The sequence below is a fragment of the Coturnix japonica genome, chromosome 1 (assembly GCF_054131305.1).
Source record: "Coturnix japonica strain WE chromosome 1, WE-NBRP24, whole genome shotgun sequence".
Classification (NCBI taxonomy): domain Eukaryota; kingdom Metazoa; phylum Chordata; class Aves; order Galliformes; family Phasianidae; genus Coturnix; species Coturnix japonica.
Window position 1 is genome coordinate 132,384,150 of NC_140663.1, and position 18,219 is coordinate 132,402,368.

Here is an 18,219-nt window from a genome sequence, read left to right on the forward strand (position 1 = left end):
TTGTCTGACATGCCTAGAACATTTGTCTTGGTCATCTAATTAAATTTTCTTTTGTGCTTTAAAGAAACAAAATGGGCAGTCTTTATGTTGTGAGATGTGTGATGAGTCACTTCCCTTGTGCTTTTTGTGATTTTCTGCTGTTCTGGTTTGTGGGTTTTTTTTTTAACCTACACCTTGAATATTCTTTGCATTCAATTTAGTATGCAGTGCACACATTGAAATGTGTTTCCATTTATTCACGACTTCCTTCATGCTTGCCTGCAGTTAGCTTTTGCTGCATTTTTCATTCTTTTTCCACATACTGTATTTGACTCTTCATCTGTTCCTTCACAATTGAGGAAAATAGCATAAAGTTCTGCTCTGATGCATTTGGAGTATGTTTTGGCTCTATACTTCTGACTGTATGAAGTCTGGGTTTGGAGATGAGGAATGAAGGATGTTGTTTTTTGACATTTTCTCCTTTTTTGAGAAATTCTTTCTATGAGTGGATGTTGGCTGCACGGTTTAGAATTGTGTTTCCCTTGAAAACACATAGCTGTATTTAAAAACAAGAAAGTTAATTTCACAGCTGTAACATATATGGTCTTCAGCTGGATGCAGCCTAACAGAAATTCAGGCCTATTTTTGTAAGAAATGTTTTGCAGTAACAGAAATGATAGAAAAGAACTAAAGTTTCTTCCCTTCACTCTTAAGTTTAGTATCAAATAAATGTTTGTTTTCCTTTTGACTGACAGGCTATAAACTATAATTACTACTATTCGCTGAATGCATGGTTGCTGTTGTGTCCCTGGTGGCTGTGTTTTGATTGGTCAATGGGTTGCATACCCCTCATTAAATCCGTCAGTGACTGGAGGATAATTGCACTAGCAGCACTTTGGTTCTGCCTAATTGGCCTGATATGCCAAGCTCTGTGCTCAGAAGACAGCTATAAGAGAAGGTAAGAGACAGTGATGAATTTTAAATGGCTGGACAACTTGAGTACAGTATTATTTTGTTAAATTCAGTACTGATAATTTTAACAATTCAGCGGAACCAGTGTCTAGCAAATGCAGTTCAAATAAATATTTATAGCCATCATTACAATTTTATCCCAATTTGGGCCCATCACTATACGCTGACTAGTGGGAAGCACTTGGATGGGAGAAATATGGATGGCTGCCTTATTCTTCCCCTGAAATGGCACTGTAGGTGGTAAGAAGTAATCTGTGTTCAGAATAGAGCAGTGTGTTGTTGACATTACTTCTTCTAAGTCATCATCTACTTTAATCCTCTCTCTTAAGAATGAAAATGGGAGATGTGCCTTGACAGGAGGTGTAAATGCTAGTCACGCAATTAATAAATAAAATACTGACCCATAGTGTCTACTGAAGAAATAATTTGTACTTCACCAAAAGAAACTAAAAACATATTTAGATTGTTAACTACGCTGTCTCACTTGAGGATTTCAACTTAATTTTGTTAGCTTTTGTCTGTTTCTGTGTATTTTATGTATAATTAATTCTCAGCTCCTTCACATTTTTCAGCAGCTCAGTCACAATGAGGTCATCCTGTTTTTCAAAGTACTGAATGTTTCCTTTTTCTTTCTGTGGTATTCTGTAATTTTGTTTCTTTGCATGCACATCTTCAAAGACTAATCTTCCATTCCTTTATTTACATACTCATTTGTAACTTGTACAATTGAAATCATTTTGGAGAGGGGTAGGATCATGTTACAAGTGTCATCATACTCTGTGGAAAAAAACTCACTAAGCTAAGATTGCTGAACCATTTTTTAGTAAAAATATAAAAACCAAGTAGTGAAGTCCATGGACAATGAGGGGGGGAAAAGGACTAGCAGGTACCTTACTGTAGATTTGTTGTGTAGATTACAGTGTGGAGATTTAGTTGCAATAAATTTGAGTACACAACAACCATTCTGTGGCCTGAAATAGGTGTAGTGTTCATTAATCCTTTGCAGGGATAAGGTGCCTTGTCTCAGTTTTCTCAGTTGTCTAAGTTCTCTGTCTTCTGTGGTTACCTGCTGAGGGTTGCTCATTCCTGATATAGATACCTAAAACAAGGGAGATGAAATGCCTCTCTCCACTGACAGTGGAAGGAGTGTAGGTGTAGACTGCTGTGTGGTTAAACACAATGGATTCTACTATTAACGTCTTTGTTAGGAAAAAAAAAACCACTCTCAGTTGGAAACATATCTAAGTTATTTCTTTAAGTGACCTGTGGTTTGTTATTTTTTCCTTTTTATGGTCTTATTAGTTCCAAAACTAGACAAGTAGCTTTCATCATTAATTCTCTTACCTGTATATTTTAAAGAGCAGTTACATAATTACATAATGAATGTTTAATGGGATTATTTTCCAGTTTTGAAACATGAAGTTTTCTTTTCTGGTAATTATAGCTAAGATTTTAAAAGTACATAATAGAGTGAAGTGTCAAAATCTTATTGTAGCCTAATTTGATGTTTTTATGTGGCTCCTAAATGTTGCTTTTGAATGCCCTGCTCTATATGCACTGTTTTTCCTACGTTTTTTAGAATAAACATTGTATGTTAAATCAAAAAGGTACTTTTATTAAGCTTTGTGGCTAATTTGATACTCTTGTTTTTTGTCTGCAGAATTCTTACACTGGGACTGGGATTTCTTATTATCCCTTTTCTTCCTGCAAGCAACCTGTTTTTCCGTGTAGGATTTGTTGTTGCAGAGAGAGTCATCTACCTCCCCAGTATTGGCTATTGCATTCTGTTTACATATGGATTTAGTCTTTTGAGTAAGCAAGCCAAGAAAAAGGTACCATCAAAACAGTCGGTAAGGCTGATGATGAAGTGCTTCAATTGAGTGATTTGATTCTTAACTTGCCTCTCTTTCATTAAGAAAATTCTTGCTGTGGCAGTACTTGGAATCTTACTGATGAACATTATGCGCTGTGCACTTCGCAGCAGTCAGTGGAGGTCAGAAGAACAGCTTTTTAGGAGCGCGCTGTCTGTATGCCCTCTCAATGCAAAAGTAAGTCGGTTCTGTACTTTCTAACCTCTTTTTTTTTTTCTTCTTTGTAAGCGTTTTTTAAGAATGCTTTCAATTTTGGAACGAAGGCAGTTTTATGTGTAGTCATTGTGTTGTGATATAGTAGACCTCGAAATTTTCACTGGAGCAGGAGTATGACATTGACTTATCAGACACCTTAAATGATGGCGTTAACTCAGTTGAAATAGCAGACAGTGCAAATTACAGTTTAGTATTATTTTGAGTTGTAATTAGGAACTTGGGGGATGGGGATGGGCAAGGTGAGGAAGATGGGGATTATGCTTCAGGAAAGGGCATCCAGTCAAATCATGTGCTGATAAAATCTCTTAAAAGAATTGATTGTACAATTGAAGGTTATTACAACAAAATATCAGAGAGAATTTAAGTTGCAGAGTTCTCACCTGAATAGTTACTGTACTGTGTTTTTAGAATACTTCCAGTTGCATGTGTAGCCAACGTAGCTAAGCCAGAAAGAAACATATTATCTGTGTATCTGCAAGACATGCAGTAAAATCTTTGCTTCTACTTCTTTTCTTTTACAGTGGCTGAGCTAGGCTTCAGACACGGGCATTAGGGAAAACTGCAATATTCCTTTCAAGAGAATAGTGAGAGAAAAAGGCAGAGGTGGGATTGATGTTTCTTTGCACTGAATGAACATCAGTGATAGGCATAGTAGACTGAATCTAGCCTGCCTGCAGAGCTGAGCTCTGCAGCAGTTCTTAAATAGCTGAGACTGGGATCTGTTGGACTATACCACAGGGCCCTGATGTTGTCTGAATTTTAGAGCAGATTATCTTCAGTAAGCCTGGGAATAGGAACCCACAGCTTGTTAATAACAACACATGGATGTTTTACAAAATAAGATTTTAGTAATCTAAAGTTGTACATAGAAAATACAGATCAAGATACAGAATTTAAACAGATACCTGTGAACACTGACCTTAGTGGAGAGAATGACAAATTTAGCATCTATTGGAACAAAAATATGCAGCAGTCATCTCTAAAAAGCTTTGATGGTCAGTATTTATAACATAGTTATGTCTTCCAACAATTTCTGATTTCAATATGTAGGAAAAGAGCTATTGTATTTTACTGTGGCAGTGGTAAGTAACCATCTTCTTTTCTATGATGACCTCAGTGTATCTTGTCTACTGAATGACAAGTACGTACTCTAAATGGAGCAAATGCAGTCTGCTTTTTTGTGTGTAGCTCTATCCATCTGCTATGGTAAGAGTGCTTTAGACAGATCTACACTCTTTGCTTCTGCTCCAAGGTCCTTGGACACCAGCCATGTCTGGCTGGGAAGCTGTGTAGCTGTGCTCACACAGTGCTGTGCTTGAGCCGATAAGCTGTGTGCAAGCTACTGAACTAATGCAGCTGGTTCAAAGCCAGCGAGTGTACAGGGAAAACGAGCTTGTGTTTGTCAACACTAGGCTATGTAGACATGCCTGGGCTGTATTGATACTAGTGACAGCTTGCACAAATAGCGAGCATGAGTATGTGAACAGGGAGGTTTTTATAGACTCACATTCCAGCTTTCTTTAATGAGTAACTTTGAAAATGAAGTATTAAGGAGCTTGACTAGCCAGGAACAATAGAGAACCCATTTGTAAGAGTCAGTCTCTTTTCTTTTTCATCATGGATTAGCTACATCTAGTCAACTTTGGCAAAGATCAGTGTAAAAATTGGAACTAGGTTCTATTTTAGTCTTCTGTGGTTATCAAGAAATTGCAGACTTGATTTAAAACTAGTTCCACAGGACTCTTCATTGGCCTCTTTATTTCAGTGGGAGGATGATTCAGACCAAAAGATGGAATTCAGATAAGTTTTTTGTAATTTGTCTCAGAACAACTTTGATTTGTGTGAAGTGGTCATGCTTTAATTTCATTTTGTAGAAGAGTTCCAATATCTCCAGCTGTCTTCCAAATACCAACAAGACCTGCAGTTTTTGTAGTATGGCTCTTCTCAATTCCAAATTGTCTATATGTCAGCAGTGTAAGGTAAATTTAACATAATTCTAAGTAACGAGTAGTTACAATAGTGCCGCCTTTAGTTTCAGACTCACATTCTTTGAACATCTCCCTTAGACTGAATTCTTAGAGTTTGGTGGTGATATGCACTAGTGTGGGTTAGAACCAGGCCAGTCTTGTCTCTACGGAAGCAAATTTTACACACAGTTACATCATAAATTCTTTTCTGATGGTGACTTGTTACAGGTAGTTTATAAATTTCAAATAATTCAGTGTTAGCTTAGGAAAGGCTCAACTGATTTAATTGTGTCTTTTCATTGATGCCAGTGCATTTGCAAGTTAATCCAGAAGTGCTTTGTTGAAGAATTAGAATATCTGATTACAGACTATGATAAAAACCCTAACTGCAGTTTGAGCATATCAGATTACTGGCTTGGTATTCATCCCCTTAGGTTTAGACACTTATCTGAGTGAGTCAGGTTCCCTTTATACCTCAAGAGGAGAAACTATCCCTTTTATCACATGGTTTATCGTCACCTTGAGCTACATGACTGATGCGGGGCAGAAGGACCGCACCCTATTCTGTGTATTTCTCTCCACTGGTTATGAAAGAAGGTCTCAGAACCACCTCAGTTGTGTATACATAAGGTTGTGAGATTTTGCCCTTGTCCTAGTGCCATTCATTTCTAGACATCACTCTATTGCTTCTCACTCCAAGGTTGTTATACACTGTTCCCTTTCAATTTTAAAGGATATTCCTGTCCTGATGATGCTCATCCCATTGGTGTTTTCTGCAATAAGTTACTGTTCAAAATGCCAGGTTGCTTTTTCTTGTTTATTTGTTTTCTAGCAAAGCTGTGAATCAGAATCCAAAAATAGATAATGCCTATTTTTGATGACTTATTCTAACTGATTATATAAATTAAGGTGCAATAATAATAATGAGTTATATGGAAATTAGCTGACCATTTTTTTCCTAGATTTTGAAATAATTTAAATGACTGTAAATTGTTAAGTCTGTACATAATCTATACATTCTCTTTACTACTAGTTTTTTTTTTCCCCCTATGCAGCAATGTAATTTAATACACTTTCTTCTTGTTGTTGTTAAATCCACTTATGTAGCAACATTTATGTAATCCTTAGCAAGGGAGTTATGATACTCTGAACAGAATGTGCTGCTAACCAGTCTGCCTTGAGATATTAAGGGTGGTGAGCATAGGAAGTTCTGGACCAATATACAAATGAACTTCTTCACAGTAAGGTTGACGGAGCACTGGAACAGGCTGCCTAAGGGGGCTGTGGATTCTCCTTCTCTGGAGATATTCAAGACCTGCCTGTACACCTACTTGTGTGACCTGCTGTAGGGAGCCTGCTTTGCAGGAGGGTTGGACTCAATGATCTCTGGAGGTCCCTTCTAACCCCTACAGATCTGTGATCTTTGTTCCTGCTGCTTCATGCAAACTATTATTATCACAGGTAGAAGTTTATCAAAGACAATCTATTCTCATACGGAAAATGAGCAACAGATCTTTTTAAGGCTATTTACTTTCTTATAAAGCCTTGTAAAACATCTTTGTGACAGGACAAGATTTATTGTTGTTTAAGGTTTTATGAAGCTGACTAGAGAAAACTTCCTTTAGATACTGAGAATTCTATGTTGGATATTAAAAGGGGATTATCTTCTGAAAAGGATACTTTAAATGCTATAGGCTGTATTTTTAAGGGTGTGCCTCCATGGCGCAGTGGTAGGAATGCCGCTTGCAACACTGGAGGCCCGGGTTTGAATCCCCCCTGTGGCGCAAGTGGTAGAAGTGCCGCTCTGCTACACAGAGGCTCGAATCCCAGGGGTTGGACTCGGTGATCTCTAAGGTCCCTTCCAACCCACACAAGACTGTGATACTGTGGTGTTTTGTTGCATGGATAATGTTTTAGCTGTCAAGTGCTTTATATATGAATATAGTAATGCAGAAGAACCCTTAGAAGATATTAGCTGCACAAACAAAATGGGAAGATCAAAAAAATAAAAGAAAGGAAGCACTGTTTTATTTAGAAAACAGAATTTCTGTAGCAGAGGAAAGAGAGTTTGATGGGAGCAACAGGCATTGAGCAGAATAATCTGCGTGTTTCTGTACAAAGTTTGACATCTGTGTGTTGCTTCCATTCTTTTCAGCAAACGTTCATATTTGTGGAAAAGATAATCATAAACAGTGAGGAAGAGAGAATAAAATAGTCAGTCAATAATCAGTGCTCCAGCTGAGCACTACATGTATTTCCTAGATGATACCACATTTCAGTTTCTTCCTATACTGGTTTGAGGCAGGAAATAGGGCAGGGGTGGAACAAGAAATTGGTTTGACATTAATGATGATTTTGTACAGGGAAAATGTGTTCTTTTTTCTTTTCTTCTTCCTCATTTTAATGTGTGTGCACATTTAAACACTTGAGTAAGAGTTCAAGCACCGTGCGCATCAAACCATAATATACAATGCTTTTATCGTTTTATAATGACATCTTAGAGCCATTGAGGTATTAAGGGCAGACAAACACAGAGCCTAGTGCTAGGCCATGATGCCATGGTTATGTTAACTTTAAACATGGCATGTCGGTTGAAATCAACTAGCTTTTCTCATGGGGTATCTTTAGTATGTTGCTCTTTCTTAATGGCCCTTGCTGCAGAAAATATTGTGTTGTTATGCATCTCTGAGAAATGTTCATTTTAGAACTATTACTGAGAAGTAATTACCTGTTGATAAAGGAGCAAGTGGGCATAATGTAACATGTCATTTACAGTTAATATCTATCTTCAGTGCTCGTTTAATAATGAAATGGTATTTCTGTTCTTAAATGTTTCATCGGGAAAGGAAAATCCTCTCCCTGGTTGGCATGGGTGGTATCTGTTAAAGCCAATGAACCATGTTTCTGGAGATTAAATTTAAGGCATCACACTGTCCTGCTACTTTTAAAAGCCAGTTTCTTCCCACCCGTGGGTATGTGGGGAGTATGTGTCCCCGTGTTATATGGGTTGTAGGAGAGATCAGAGAGAGCTACAGCCCTGTGCTTAGCAGAGGGTGTACAGGTTGTTTGTAAACCTGGTTGAGGAGAGTAGGGTGAAAGGCTGATCTTGACATCTCTCTAATTCCCAGAGAAGTGCAAGACATGAGAGTATAACTAAAATAACCTGCATCTTTCCAGCAACTCTGTATGCTTAGAAACAATTCCTGATTCTATTCTTAAGATAAAGCTTTTATTGCCTGTTTACCCCCTGTAAATTAGCTTGGAAGCTGTTCTGTTGGAGGTTTATGATAGGCTGAAGGTTTCCTTTGGTTTGCTTACTGTAATTTTTTCTTCTCTCACTTCCTTCTCTGTCACCATATAGAGAGCAGCTAAGGTTACAATTTCTCCCAAGGGGAAGTGGGAGACATATGCAACAAGGAACACTTAATATTCTGGAAAATCATGTAGAAACATTGTTCCTTTCACACAGAAACTCTATCTGAGGACAGAAGAAAGACACGGAGATGGAGGGGGAGGGGAAGGGAGGAAAGGTTGTTTTAATATGCAGTAGTTTATTTAAATGGCTCTGCTATCAGTTTTAATACCGTAATAGATCATTCTAATTCAGTTCACAGAACACACGTGTACACCTAATATTCTGTTTGACATTCTGACTTGAAATAATTGATATTTTGGGGATTCTACAAGTTAAATGATTCTATGTACATGAGAAGAATAGGCTTTTTGCTGCTCTTTTGGATAGAAATGGACCAAAAGAAGTTTCACACTATAAGAAACTGAGGCAAAAATAGAGTCTGAAAGTGAAATGCTGACTGACTCCTAACAGAAGACAACTGAAACATATGTTTCTAAGACTGAGTGGGTGGTATACACAGTTGTGGGATTTTTTTTTTCTCATATGCTCTGTCTTCAGTCTTTAATCAAATTCCTCCTTGCAATAATGCTTATGACATCTTCAAAATGCACAACGTGAAGAAAAAGACATTTGTAAAAGCTTAGAGAAAGAAATTGAATCTGGTTAGTATAGCCTTAGTTTGCTTCCTTTACTTTTTTTTTTTCTGTTTTGCTAAAAGTTATCTTTTATCTGGAAGTGCAGCAAAGTTTAATAGTCTAATTATCTCTGGATAGATTTTGAGTCTGCAAACTTCAGTGCATCTGTAATCAAAGCAATCCAGTTTGCTACGAATGCTGTCGTAGTGTGCTGAACAATTTCTTGAAGAGATGCAAATAATGCTCAGTCCAGGGCAATGTTTTTAGGGTGTATTATTTTACTTTAATGACCCTTTTTATAGCTATGCTATTTTTTTAATCACAGTGAAGTGACTTTTATAAATGGCTATGCCTTGATATCAACGTACCATCCTGTTACTTGTCAGGAATAGGCCTTGCCATATTTTTTCTGAATGTATGAATGAAATGTCTGAATATTTTAATATTTTTTTTCCTTGGAAGCTGTGCTAGAGCTGCTTTTATGAGATGCCGAATCTGTGAGCTGTTTTATATCTTACAGCCTGAGGAGCTGCTTCTGTGAATGCTTAGTAAGCCTTACAGCACTTTTACTATCTTTAAAACCAATGAAACTGCTTTTTCACTTATTTTAGAAAGCATGAAATGTGATTTGAACTTGATTTGTTGGTGGCATGGTACTGTATAGTCACAGTCATGTAGAGGTGGTATTCAACAACTAAATGCTATAACAGTCAAATTCAAACATAATAGTGTGTGCTGGATCAATGGGACCCAGGTATAGTGCCAAACACATTGAGAATTTAAACTTTGATGGACACACAAGACAAAAATCCTTTTCTGAATGTTTAGGGTGAATTAGAGCTATCTAAATTTATTACAAACCTATCATTATGTGTTTCAATCAAAATAATTTCTGTGTAGTGTTTTTTTAAAGAGATTAAGATCAGATTTTCGTGGTATGTTAATAATTACAGCGTGTAAGTTTGTTTTAGATGTGGCATACTCATTTTGATTTCAAATAGTAAGGTAATTTAAAGCATGAATTCGGATCAAGTTGCAGAGAAGTCTGTTTTCAGCTGTTGGTGTTCACAGTACTTTTATTTCTAAACTTGAGCATTCCTTTGACCAGGTAATGTAGCTTTCTGGCAGTAGGCTTAAAATAGGATTTGAAATGTCTTCCCACTTAGATTTATCCTGAAATTCCTATCTAATCCTTACCATAAATCCAAATGATAGTGATCTTCTCTGTAGTTATCCCAAAACTCTACACCTTTCCCTTATTTTCAACTGTATGTAACAGGCAAGGTCTCCAGCATGCTGTCAACGTTTGTTGGTTTGTTTGTTTCAGAAATGCTGTTTGATATACATTATTAAAGGGAAACAAAAATAGTTGGGTCTTTTGAGAGGTGGGAAATGGTTGTTTTTAAGTTTATATCAAATTTCTCCTGGATTACGCTGAAGTGAAAGCAAAGTTTAATCAATACTTCGTTCTGTAGTTTATGTTCAGCTGTGGGGGATTTGATAGAGTCAGACTTATTCATCTGACAAATAAGAGAAATGAAGGGTAAGAGGTCTCCATATTCTTATGGACAATGAGATGACCTCATTTACAATATTAGGAAGTGAATAACCTTTCTTAACTAGCTAGAACAGGTAAGCTGATTTATTTATTCTTAAGATTTTGTTTTTTACAGCTTTCATTCTATAAATTGTCCAACGTGGAAAATCCACCTGCCAGAGAAAAAAAAAAATTAAAAAAAAATCTGCAGTTATTGACATAAATACTGGCAGTATCTATTGGGAGTAATAATTTTTAGCAACACAAAGCCATAAAATATGAGACTGTATAGCATGTGGTAAAATGTTCATCCGTGTTTTCAGGTACACTACAATGTTGGCAAAAACCTGGCTGACAAAGGAAATCAAAGTGCTGCAATCAAATACTACAGAGAAGCTGTAAGGTATTAAATATTTGCTGCTTTATTGAACTCTCCTGAAATTGCTTTAATGTTTAACCAAGAGAAAATGCTTTGGTATTCATTTTCATGCTCTGCAGAGATGAAGGGCTAACAATTTGCATACGGAAATGTCTCATACATAATAATAATCTGTTAAATTTTAAATTTTAGGTTGAACCCTAAATACGTACATGCCATGAACAACCTCGGAAATATTCTGAAGGAAAGAAATGAGCTCCAGGAAGCAGAAGAGTTGCTGTCCTTAGCTGTACAAATACAGTATGTTCAGAACAATGCTAAGCAGTGTTTTTCACCAGCTGAGCAGAAATGGTATACAATGGGAACTTCTCTTCTAGACACTCAATTAACATCACTCTCTCTTTTTATTTTTTTCCAATTCATGCAGACCTGATTTTGCTGCCGCATGGATGAATCTGGGAATAGTACAGAACAGCTTAAGAAGGTTTGAAGAGGCAGAGCAAAGCTACTGGACAGCAATTAAACACAGAAAAAAATACCCAGATTGTTACTACAATTTAGGGCGGTTGGTAAGTATTGTTAAATAAATGATCGCTATTAGAGTGTTTTGAATAAACAATCAGTATTAGAGTGGTTTGCATGTGCATATAATTCTGCTGTATTTTTAAATGCTTATAGTTTTTCTGGTTTATCTGTTGTTTACAGAGTGATTTCCTATTTTCAGTGCTTTTCCTATAATTCCTTCCATATCACATTTGGTAATGCTACTTTTCCCTATAGAGATGTCGAAACAAATATGTAGATTGTGATCTTTTGTTTAAGAGATAATTTTAATAATTCCCCAATATTAGACTATTTTATGCGGTATATTCCAACAGATTGTTAGACAGTAGGTAGAACCATGCAAAAAATAATAGATTCCTGGAAATATTTATATTAACTGTCTACTTAATCTCTTCTATAGATTTCTAAACTGCAGGATGGTTTTAATCCCCTCCTTTTTGGTATAAGAATATTTGAAAACAAGCCTGGCTACCATAGAAAAAGCAGTGTGGAACTGTAATGTTAATGTATACCAGTCTATCTTCTATACTACTCTAGTGCTCTTTTTACATTTCTTATTTTTGTTTATAAGAGCAAGCTCTACCAGAATGATATGAGAAGGGCTAATAACTGTTTAGTGCCTTTAGTCCATAATAGGAAAGTAAATCAGGGTGAAATTACTGGAGTTTTCTTTCTTTTTAGTATGCGGATTTGAATCGCCATATAGATGCATTGAATGCATGGAGGAATGCTACAGTTCTGAAACCAGAGCACAGTTTGGCTTGGAACAATATGATTATATTGCTTGATAACACAGGTATAAGCCCATTTGAATATTTTAATAATTCAATGTCTTGCTGAACTCAGAGCTTTATCTGTATTTATCCAAAAGGAGTTCTGCTGCTTCTGCAGCTATCAAGATACTCTTCATAAATATTAGAATACCTTCTAACTCACTGGTTTTGGAGCATTGTTTAAAATCCAGCCCATAAATTGAATTTCTGATCCTTGTTTGAAATGCCATCAGTATGCAGGCATGTTCGTATTACAGACCAAACTTCAGAAGTTTGGAACCTGTCCTTTTGAAAGTGTTATTTGTTGTAAACAAAATGGAGGTTTTGTTATTTTCTTCTATAGGACTTTGCATTTCTTTGTGTCTGAGATACCTGGTTTTCTTTAAAAATGCATGTAATCAGCAATTCATACAATACGTGTGCTTGCAGCATGAAAAGTAGCTAGTAAGGCTGTGCTAAAAGATGCTTTCTCTTTTTCCACTGTGTGGGCTCCAAGGCAATCTAGCTCAAGCAGAGGCAGTTGGAAGAGAAGCCCTGGAGTTAATACCTAATGATCATTCCCTTATGTTTTCTCTGGCAAATGTATTGGGGAAATCACAAAAATATAAGGTAGGTAACTAGATCTTTCTCTGTTCTTTTGTTTTTGTTGTTGCATTTTTTTTTTCCATTCTTGTAGAAACTGAGGAGGTCATTGCTGACTTCGGGCTTAAATAATCTGGATTGAACACACATTTCTGTCACAGAATTGTGATGTGATTCTGGCCTAAATTCATCCCGCCTTATTTTTGATGCTTGCATTTGGAACATTGTTGCCCTAAACTACATCACTGGTCAGTCAAGAAAAACAGGCTCTTAAGCACACTAGAGGGCAGTTAGGAATTTTTATTCTTTTGCTGTCTATGGAGAAAAACCCTTCTGTTTAAAGGCTTTGGTTCAGGGTCTAAAATTAGATGTGATATACCTGTCCTTGTTCTCTTTGTATCTAAAGGAAAGCAATATTTACCATGACTCGATATGAATTATAACCTCTTTACCTCAAAAGCTATCTAAAATGAATATATTACAGATTCTCTAATCCTGGATTGAAGATAAGGATACCTGCATAATCCCAGAATATTATGAGAAATTCATACACTGATTGATGTTTCAGACTTTTCCTTGTATACAACTGGCCAGCTAAGGAGTTCAAAATTAACTACTTTTATTTACAAGTAGTGAATGTAATGCAGCTGGGGACAGAACTATTTTCCTAAAGAAAGTGTATGAGCATATGAAGACTAAATCACATATTGCCAATATATTCATTTGTTTTAATACACTAGGTGCTAAGGTATGACTACCTTATGAGACTACCAAGTTTTTGGTAGTCTTGAAGAAACAAAATGTCATTTATGGAACCATGAGTTTTGGGGGTTTTGATGACTTTTAGATATATCGTAATGTTAGTAGTGCTGTAGGAACAGCCTCAGCATAAGAGAAGGAGGAAGATTTAATGATGTTAAACTCCTTAAAATCAATCTATTTTTTTCCACCAATTACTGTGTCTGAATTCAACAGTCATGTTCAACTGTAGAGTGATGACTTGTCCACATGTGGCACCAGGGCCTGCGCCAGCCCAACACTTTGTGTGAATGATGCTTTTATACACCACATCACTTGCCCTAGACTGGCTGTTTCACTTTTTGTATATTCCATTATTTCTCTCTTCCAACCTTGAAGCTGTTATAAAATATATTTTCAGATTACTTTAGCAAAGTTCTAGAAGAATACAAATTAACATCAAGAATGTATAAGGGGTAACATTATGGAGGAGTTAATTGCTAGTATTACTTAGATGAGTCATGAGTGTGAAAGAACAGAGGATTGTACATTTATTTAGCAAGAGCAGCCTGACAGAATAAAGAATGTTTATAATGAAGTACGTGGAAAAAATATGTGGAAAACTTACTAGGTATAGAAGAAACAAGTTTGTCTTAGTGAACTTAGAAATTTGAAAAGGAAGTAATGCTGTCCAGTTCTGAAAGGTCATTATGCTGCAGGAGAATGCATTGGACGAAGTGGGAATAGTCATATGAAGCTTTCAAGCCAGAATCCTGAATAAAGCAAAAGAGCCCCAGGAAGAAATCAAGGAGCCAGTGAGAGTTTTAATATTTCATTAGGGAGTAGAAGGTTTGTGTAGAGCAGAAGAGCCTAACTTGAGGTTGATGGGTTATAACATGGAGAGCAAATTAGGGGAATTGGGAAGTGGACTTAGTTAGAAAAGGAGATAATGACAGCAGCAACTGTATTTTGCATGGCCTGGAAAAGAGAGATAGAGCACTGTTTGGTTGTTTGTTTGACTTTCTTTTTAAGTGGGAGGAAAAAAAATGTTGATTAAAAAAAAAAGTATGGGAGATTGATTTCTTGCCCACCCCCTCAATGTGTAAAAACAGAGAGAAAAGGATGGTTCTTTAAGGGTACTCATTGAGCTAGGAGGAGTGAGGAAGATGTGGGATAGAAGCTGACAAGGTGATGGAGGTAACTAGCAGAGGGCTGCCTGGCTACATCTGTTTTGTTATATAACCTCAGGTATTTCATTTATTTACTTTTATGTTTCTGTGTAAAAGTTGATGGTACACTGGCTCGGTTGCCATAAAGTAAGATTTGTTTTGGGATGGGTTTTGTTGTTTTGACGTTTTCTTTATGGTTGGTCGGTTGGTTTTGGGTAGTTATTTTAAAAGGCACCGAGTCAAAAAGGTTTTACTGTATCCTCAGAGATTCCCTTCAAATCATTTGGACGTTTTCCTTTGGTTTTAAGTGCATTTTTGATTTTCAGCAGAAGATGGAATTCCTGAGCAACCCCCATAAAAATCCTCCAACCCTTTAAGATTTGTTTGTATCTATTCATGAATGATTTATTAGTCCAGAAACAAAAGCGCATAAAAGATGAGCTGCTTTGAAGTTGCTGTGTTATGTTGTTGTTGTTGCTTTTTAAATTAACATCTGTTATACCAATATGGACTTCTCACTTAAATACTTGCTGCAATGGACAATGAATCAACCTATCTTTAGTTCTTTGAAAATATGTATGCTGTGTATTTGTTATGTATACATCCATATTTTATTTTATTTTATTTCTGTTAGAAGTACAACAAATTGGAAACATTCAGCATTTTCTCTTTGTATTTGAAATAAAGCCAGACTACAACTTTGTGCTGTGGGCTTGGCAGCAGATGGAATGCAGTGTGGTTTCCCAAAGCCTTCACTATATGCAGTGTGCAAGTTTCTTGACAACACTTAATTTAAAGATTTGGCAAGACGGAGCAATTTGAAGTATCACCAGATGTACTGGAATGTGTATTTACTCAATATATCTGCAATAATATGAAAGTGATGCACCTTCAGTAGTCTTTAATCAGGCAGTATGCTTCTACTAACTGCTGAGCAAAGCAGTGGCAATGAAAATGCTTTCAGTATGTGGTTGAAGATGTGTGGTAATGAGAGTCAGCTCTAATCATGTATTTCATTATATTTTCTGGGAACACATTGCACATATTGCCCTATCTTACTTCAGCAGTGAAAACAATAAGCCTTATCTACTCCTCCTTTGTGTAGGTGACAACACTTAGCCATAACAGTGAATTAACTGGCCAGCATGTCTTCCAGACTATTGTTACCCTGCTTGATGAAAAAAAAAAGCAGCAATTTACTTATTTACTTAACTAAAATACTAGAGTTTGCAGTGGAAAAGATTACAAACTGAAGGATTTTTGACTACTACATGCTTTACAGAATCACAGAATCAAAGAATGACCCGGGTTGGAAGGGACCTCAAGGATCATGTAGTTCCAACCCCCCTGCCTAGCAGGGCCACCAAACATACACATGCTTTCAAGGGCCATTCTGTTGTTGATGTATATAGGTTTGTGTGGCTATATGTAAAAAGGTTATATTGCAACACCATGAGATTTACCATAGGAGTATGGAGATGTTTCTCAGGTGGCTCAGTTAGAATAATAGAACCGTTTTTTCATATAGAGGGTGGTGATGCACTGGAACAGGTTGCCCAGGGAGGTTGTTGATACCCTATCCCTGGAGGCAGGAAAACCCAGGCCAGGCTGGATGGATGTGGCTCTGGGCAGCCTGTCCTAATGGTTGGCAACCTTGCAAATAGCAGGGTGATTAAAACTAGATGTTCATTTTTATCCTTTTTACCCAGGCCATTCTATGAATCGGGATTAACAATTTTAACTGGAAGGGACATGCAGAGTCATCCTGTCCAATCCCTGACCAAACCAGGGACAATGGCCAGTTGAGTCTTGAATATCTTTAAAACCTCTCCAGGCAACACCTTCCAATGCTTGACCAGCCTCATGATTTAAAAACAAAGATGTTTCCTTTTATCTAAATGAAATTTCCCTTAAATTTCCTTTGTCATTTGTCCTGTTGTTATATACTTATCATTATCACCCAAATCATTAATTAAGTATTTAAACGTTGTGAGTCTCAGAGGCCAGTATATCCTTGCACTTTAACAGTCAGAGTATCAGAATGCTAGAGCAGCTGCTTATCAATGCCAAAACTTGCACATACCTTAGGCAAGTTTGTGCCTTAGGGCATAAGGCTACTACATGGAGGAAATTTTGTCTCTGGATATTTTGCACTGAAAACAAATGAGCAACTTTCCCTCAAATAGCATAGCACAGAATCTATGTGACATTGCGTCCTTTGAAAGTATCTAAGCTTTCATATGAGTAAATACGATTTATTTGGATTGAGGGGCGTCTTTCTAAACTCCTTTAGGAAATATGCTCTGAAATCAAAGTATCTGTATCAGCAACTAGCATGGTAAAGCAAAAAAAATTTCACGTGGAACTGTGAAATTAACTTAGTAAAAATTGCACCTCTGACTGGTGAGAGTTCAGCCTTTCTAAGAAGTACTCAGACATCACCAGTTCTAAGAGCTTACGTACTGCATCTTGGTATATGGAAAAAGCAGCATGCAAGAAACATGAAGAATACTTCACTTGGTTTGATTTTTAAATGACAGACACTCGGTTGTTCATTAAGAACCATGTTGAAACATCTGTTTGAAATGGTTTTACTGGAATGCTCACATTTTAAATGATAAAAATGGTGTGAAAGGGGAGGGTGTCTGAAAGCAGTTTTCTCAGATACTGTATTACATTATGCTTGCCTTGACTGAAACTCGAGCAAGTGATGTAATTAAACCACTTTTACAGACTTCACTAGTGCTAAATATCTCCCAGTTAAAATAATGTGAACCTGCAAAATCTTGGCACGTATTTGTGCCATTGTTACTTTTCTTTCCAGAGGCTACAGCCACTTCAATTACAGGATTATGCAGGTTTAGATTATACATATTGTGGAATCACATAGATATGGTGGTGTCTGAGGTTTCCTTCAATTACAATTGTGAGTGTATTTTATTTTACATACTGCAAATGTGGACTGTTCTGTTGACTTGTTCTTCTAAATTATTCAGGAATCCGAAGCTTTGTTCCTCAAGGCAATTAAAGCCAATCCAAATGCTGCCAGTTATCATGGTAATTTAGGTAAGAGACTTTCTAACTCTCCTCAGCTGTACTGTTTGTTTGCTTGGTAGTCATGGTGGTTTAAAAGAAAAAGCAATCTTTTGAGCTTTCTTCCTGCTGAGCAGATGCTATTTGACTTCCTGGTCAAACTGCCAGCCAGTGAAGAGCAGGGCACTAACCCAGAGAAGCTGTCACATGATGTGACAGATCAAGTGGGCTGCAGAATCCAGCCCAGAGGTAGCTGCACTTCAGTTGGTTTATTTATGCTATGCTTGTAACCCACAATGGAGCTCACCAGATAAGAGCTGCCATTTATGGCTACAGCGTAATTCATTCCATCAGTCCCATTCCAGTTCTGCTCACAGGCTTTGCTCCTGCGTTTGGCAACAGAACAAGCAGCTACTGTGCCACCAGCCAGTGAGAGACCCTCACTGGAA

At 36.9% G+C, this 18,219-nt stretch overlaps 1 protein-coding gene across 1 annotated transcript in view; it reads left to right on the forward strand.

Moving 5' to 3' along the window:
* Window positions 1–18,219, forward strand: part of TMTC4 (transmembrane O-mannosyltransferase targeting cadherins 4) — a 51,559-nt gene that overhangs the window by 29,144 nt on the left and 4,196 nt on the right. Inside the window, exons 9-17 of the mRNA XM_015851500.2 lie at window positions 735–937; window positions 2,612–2,783; window positions 2,868–2,999; window positions 10,856–10,935; window positions 11,104–11,211; window positions 11,339–11,480; window positions 12,157–12,271; window positions 12,745–12,857; window positions 17,734–17,803. Of these exons, the coding sequence (XP_015706986.2) occupies window positions 735–937; window positions 2,612–2,783; window positions 2,868–2,999; window positions 10,856–10,935; window positions 11,104–11,211; window positions 11,339–11,480; window positions 12,157–12,271; window positions 12,745–12,857; window positions 17,734–17,803 (1,135 nt within the window). The remainder of the gene's footprint in view (window positions 1–734; window positions 938–2,611; window positions 2,784–2,867; window positions 3,000–10,855; window positions 10,936–11,103; window positions 11,212–11,338; window positions 11,481–12,156; window positions 12,272–12,744; window positions 12,858–17,733; window positions 17,804–18,219) is intronic.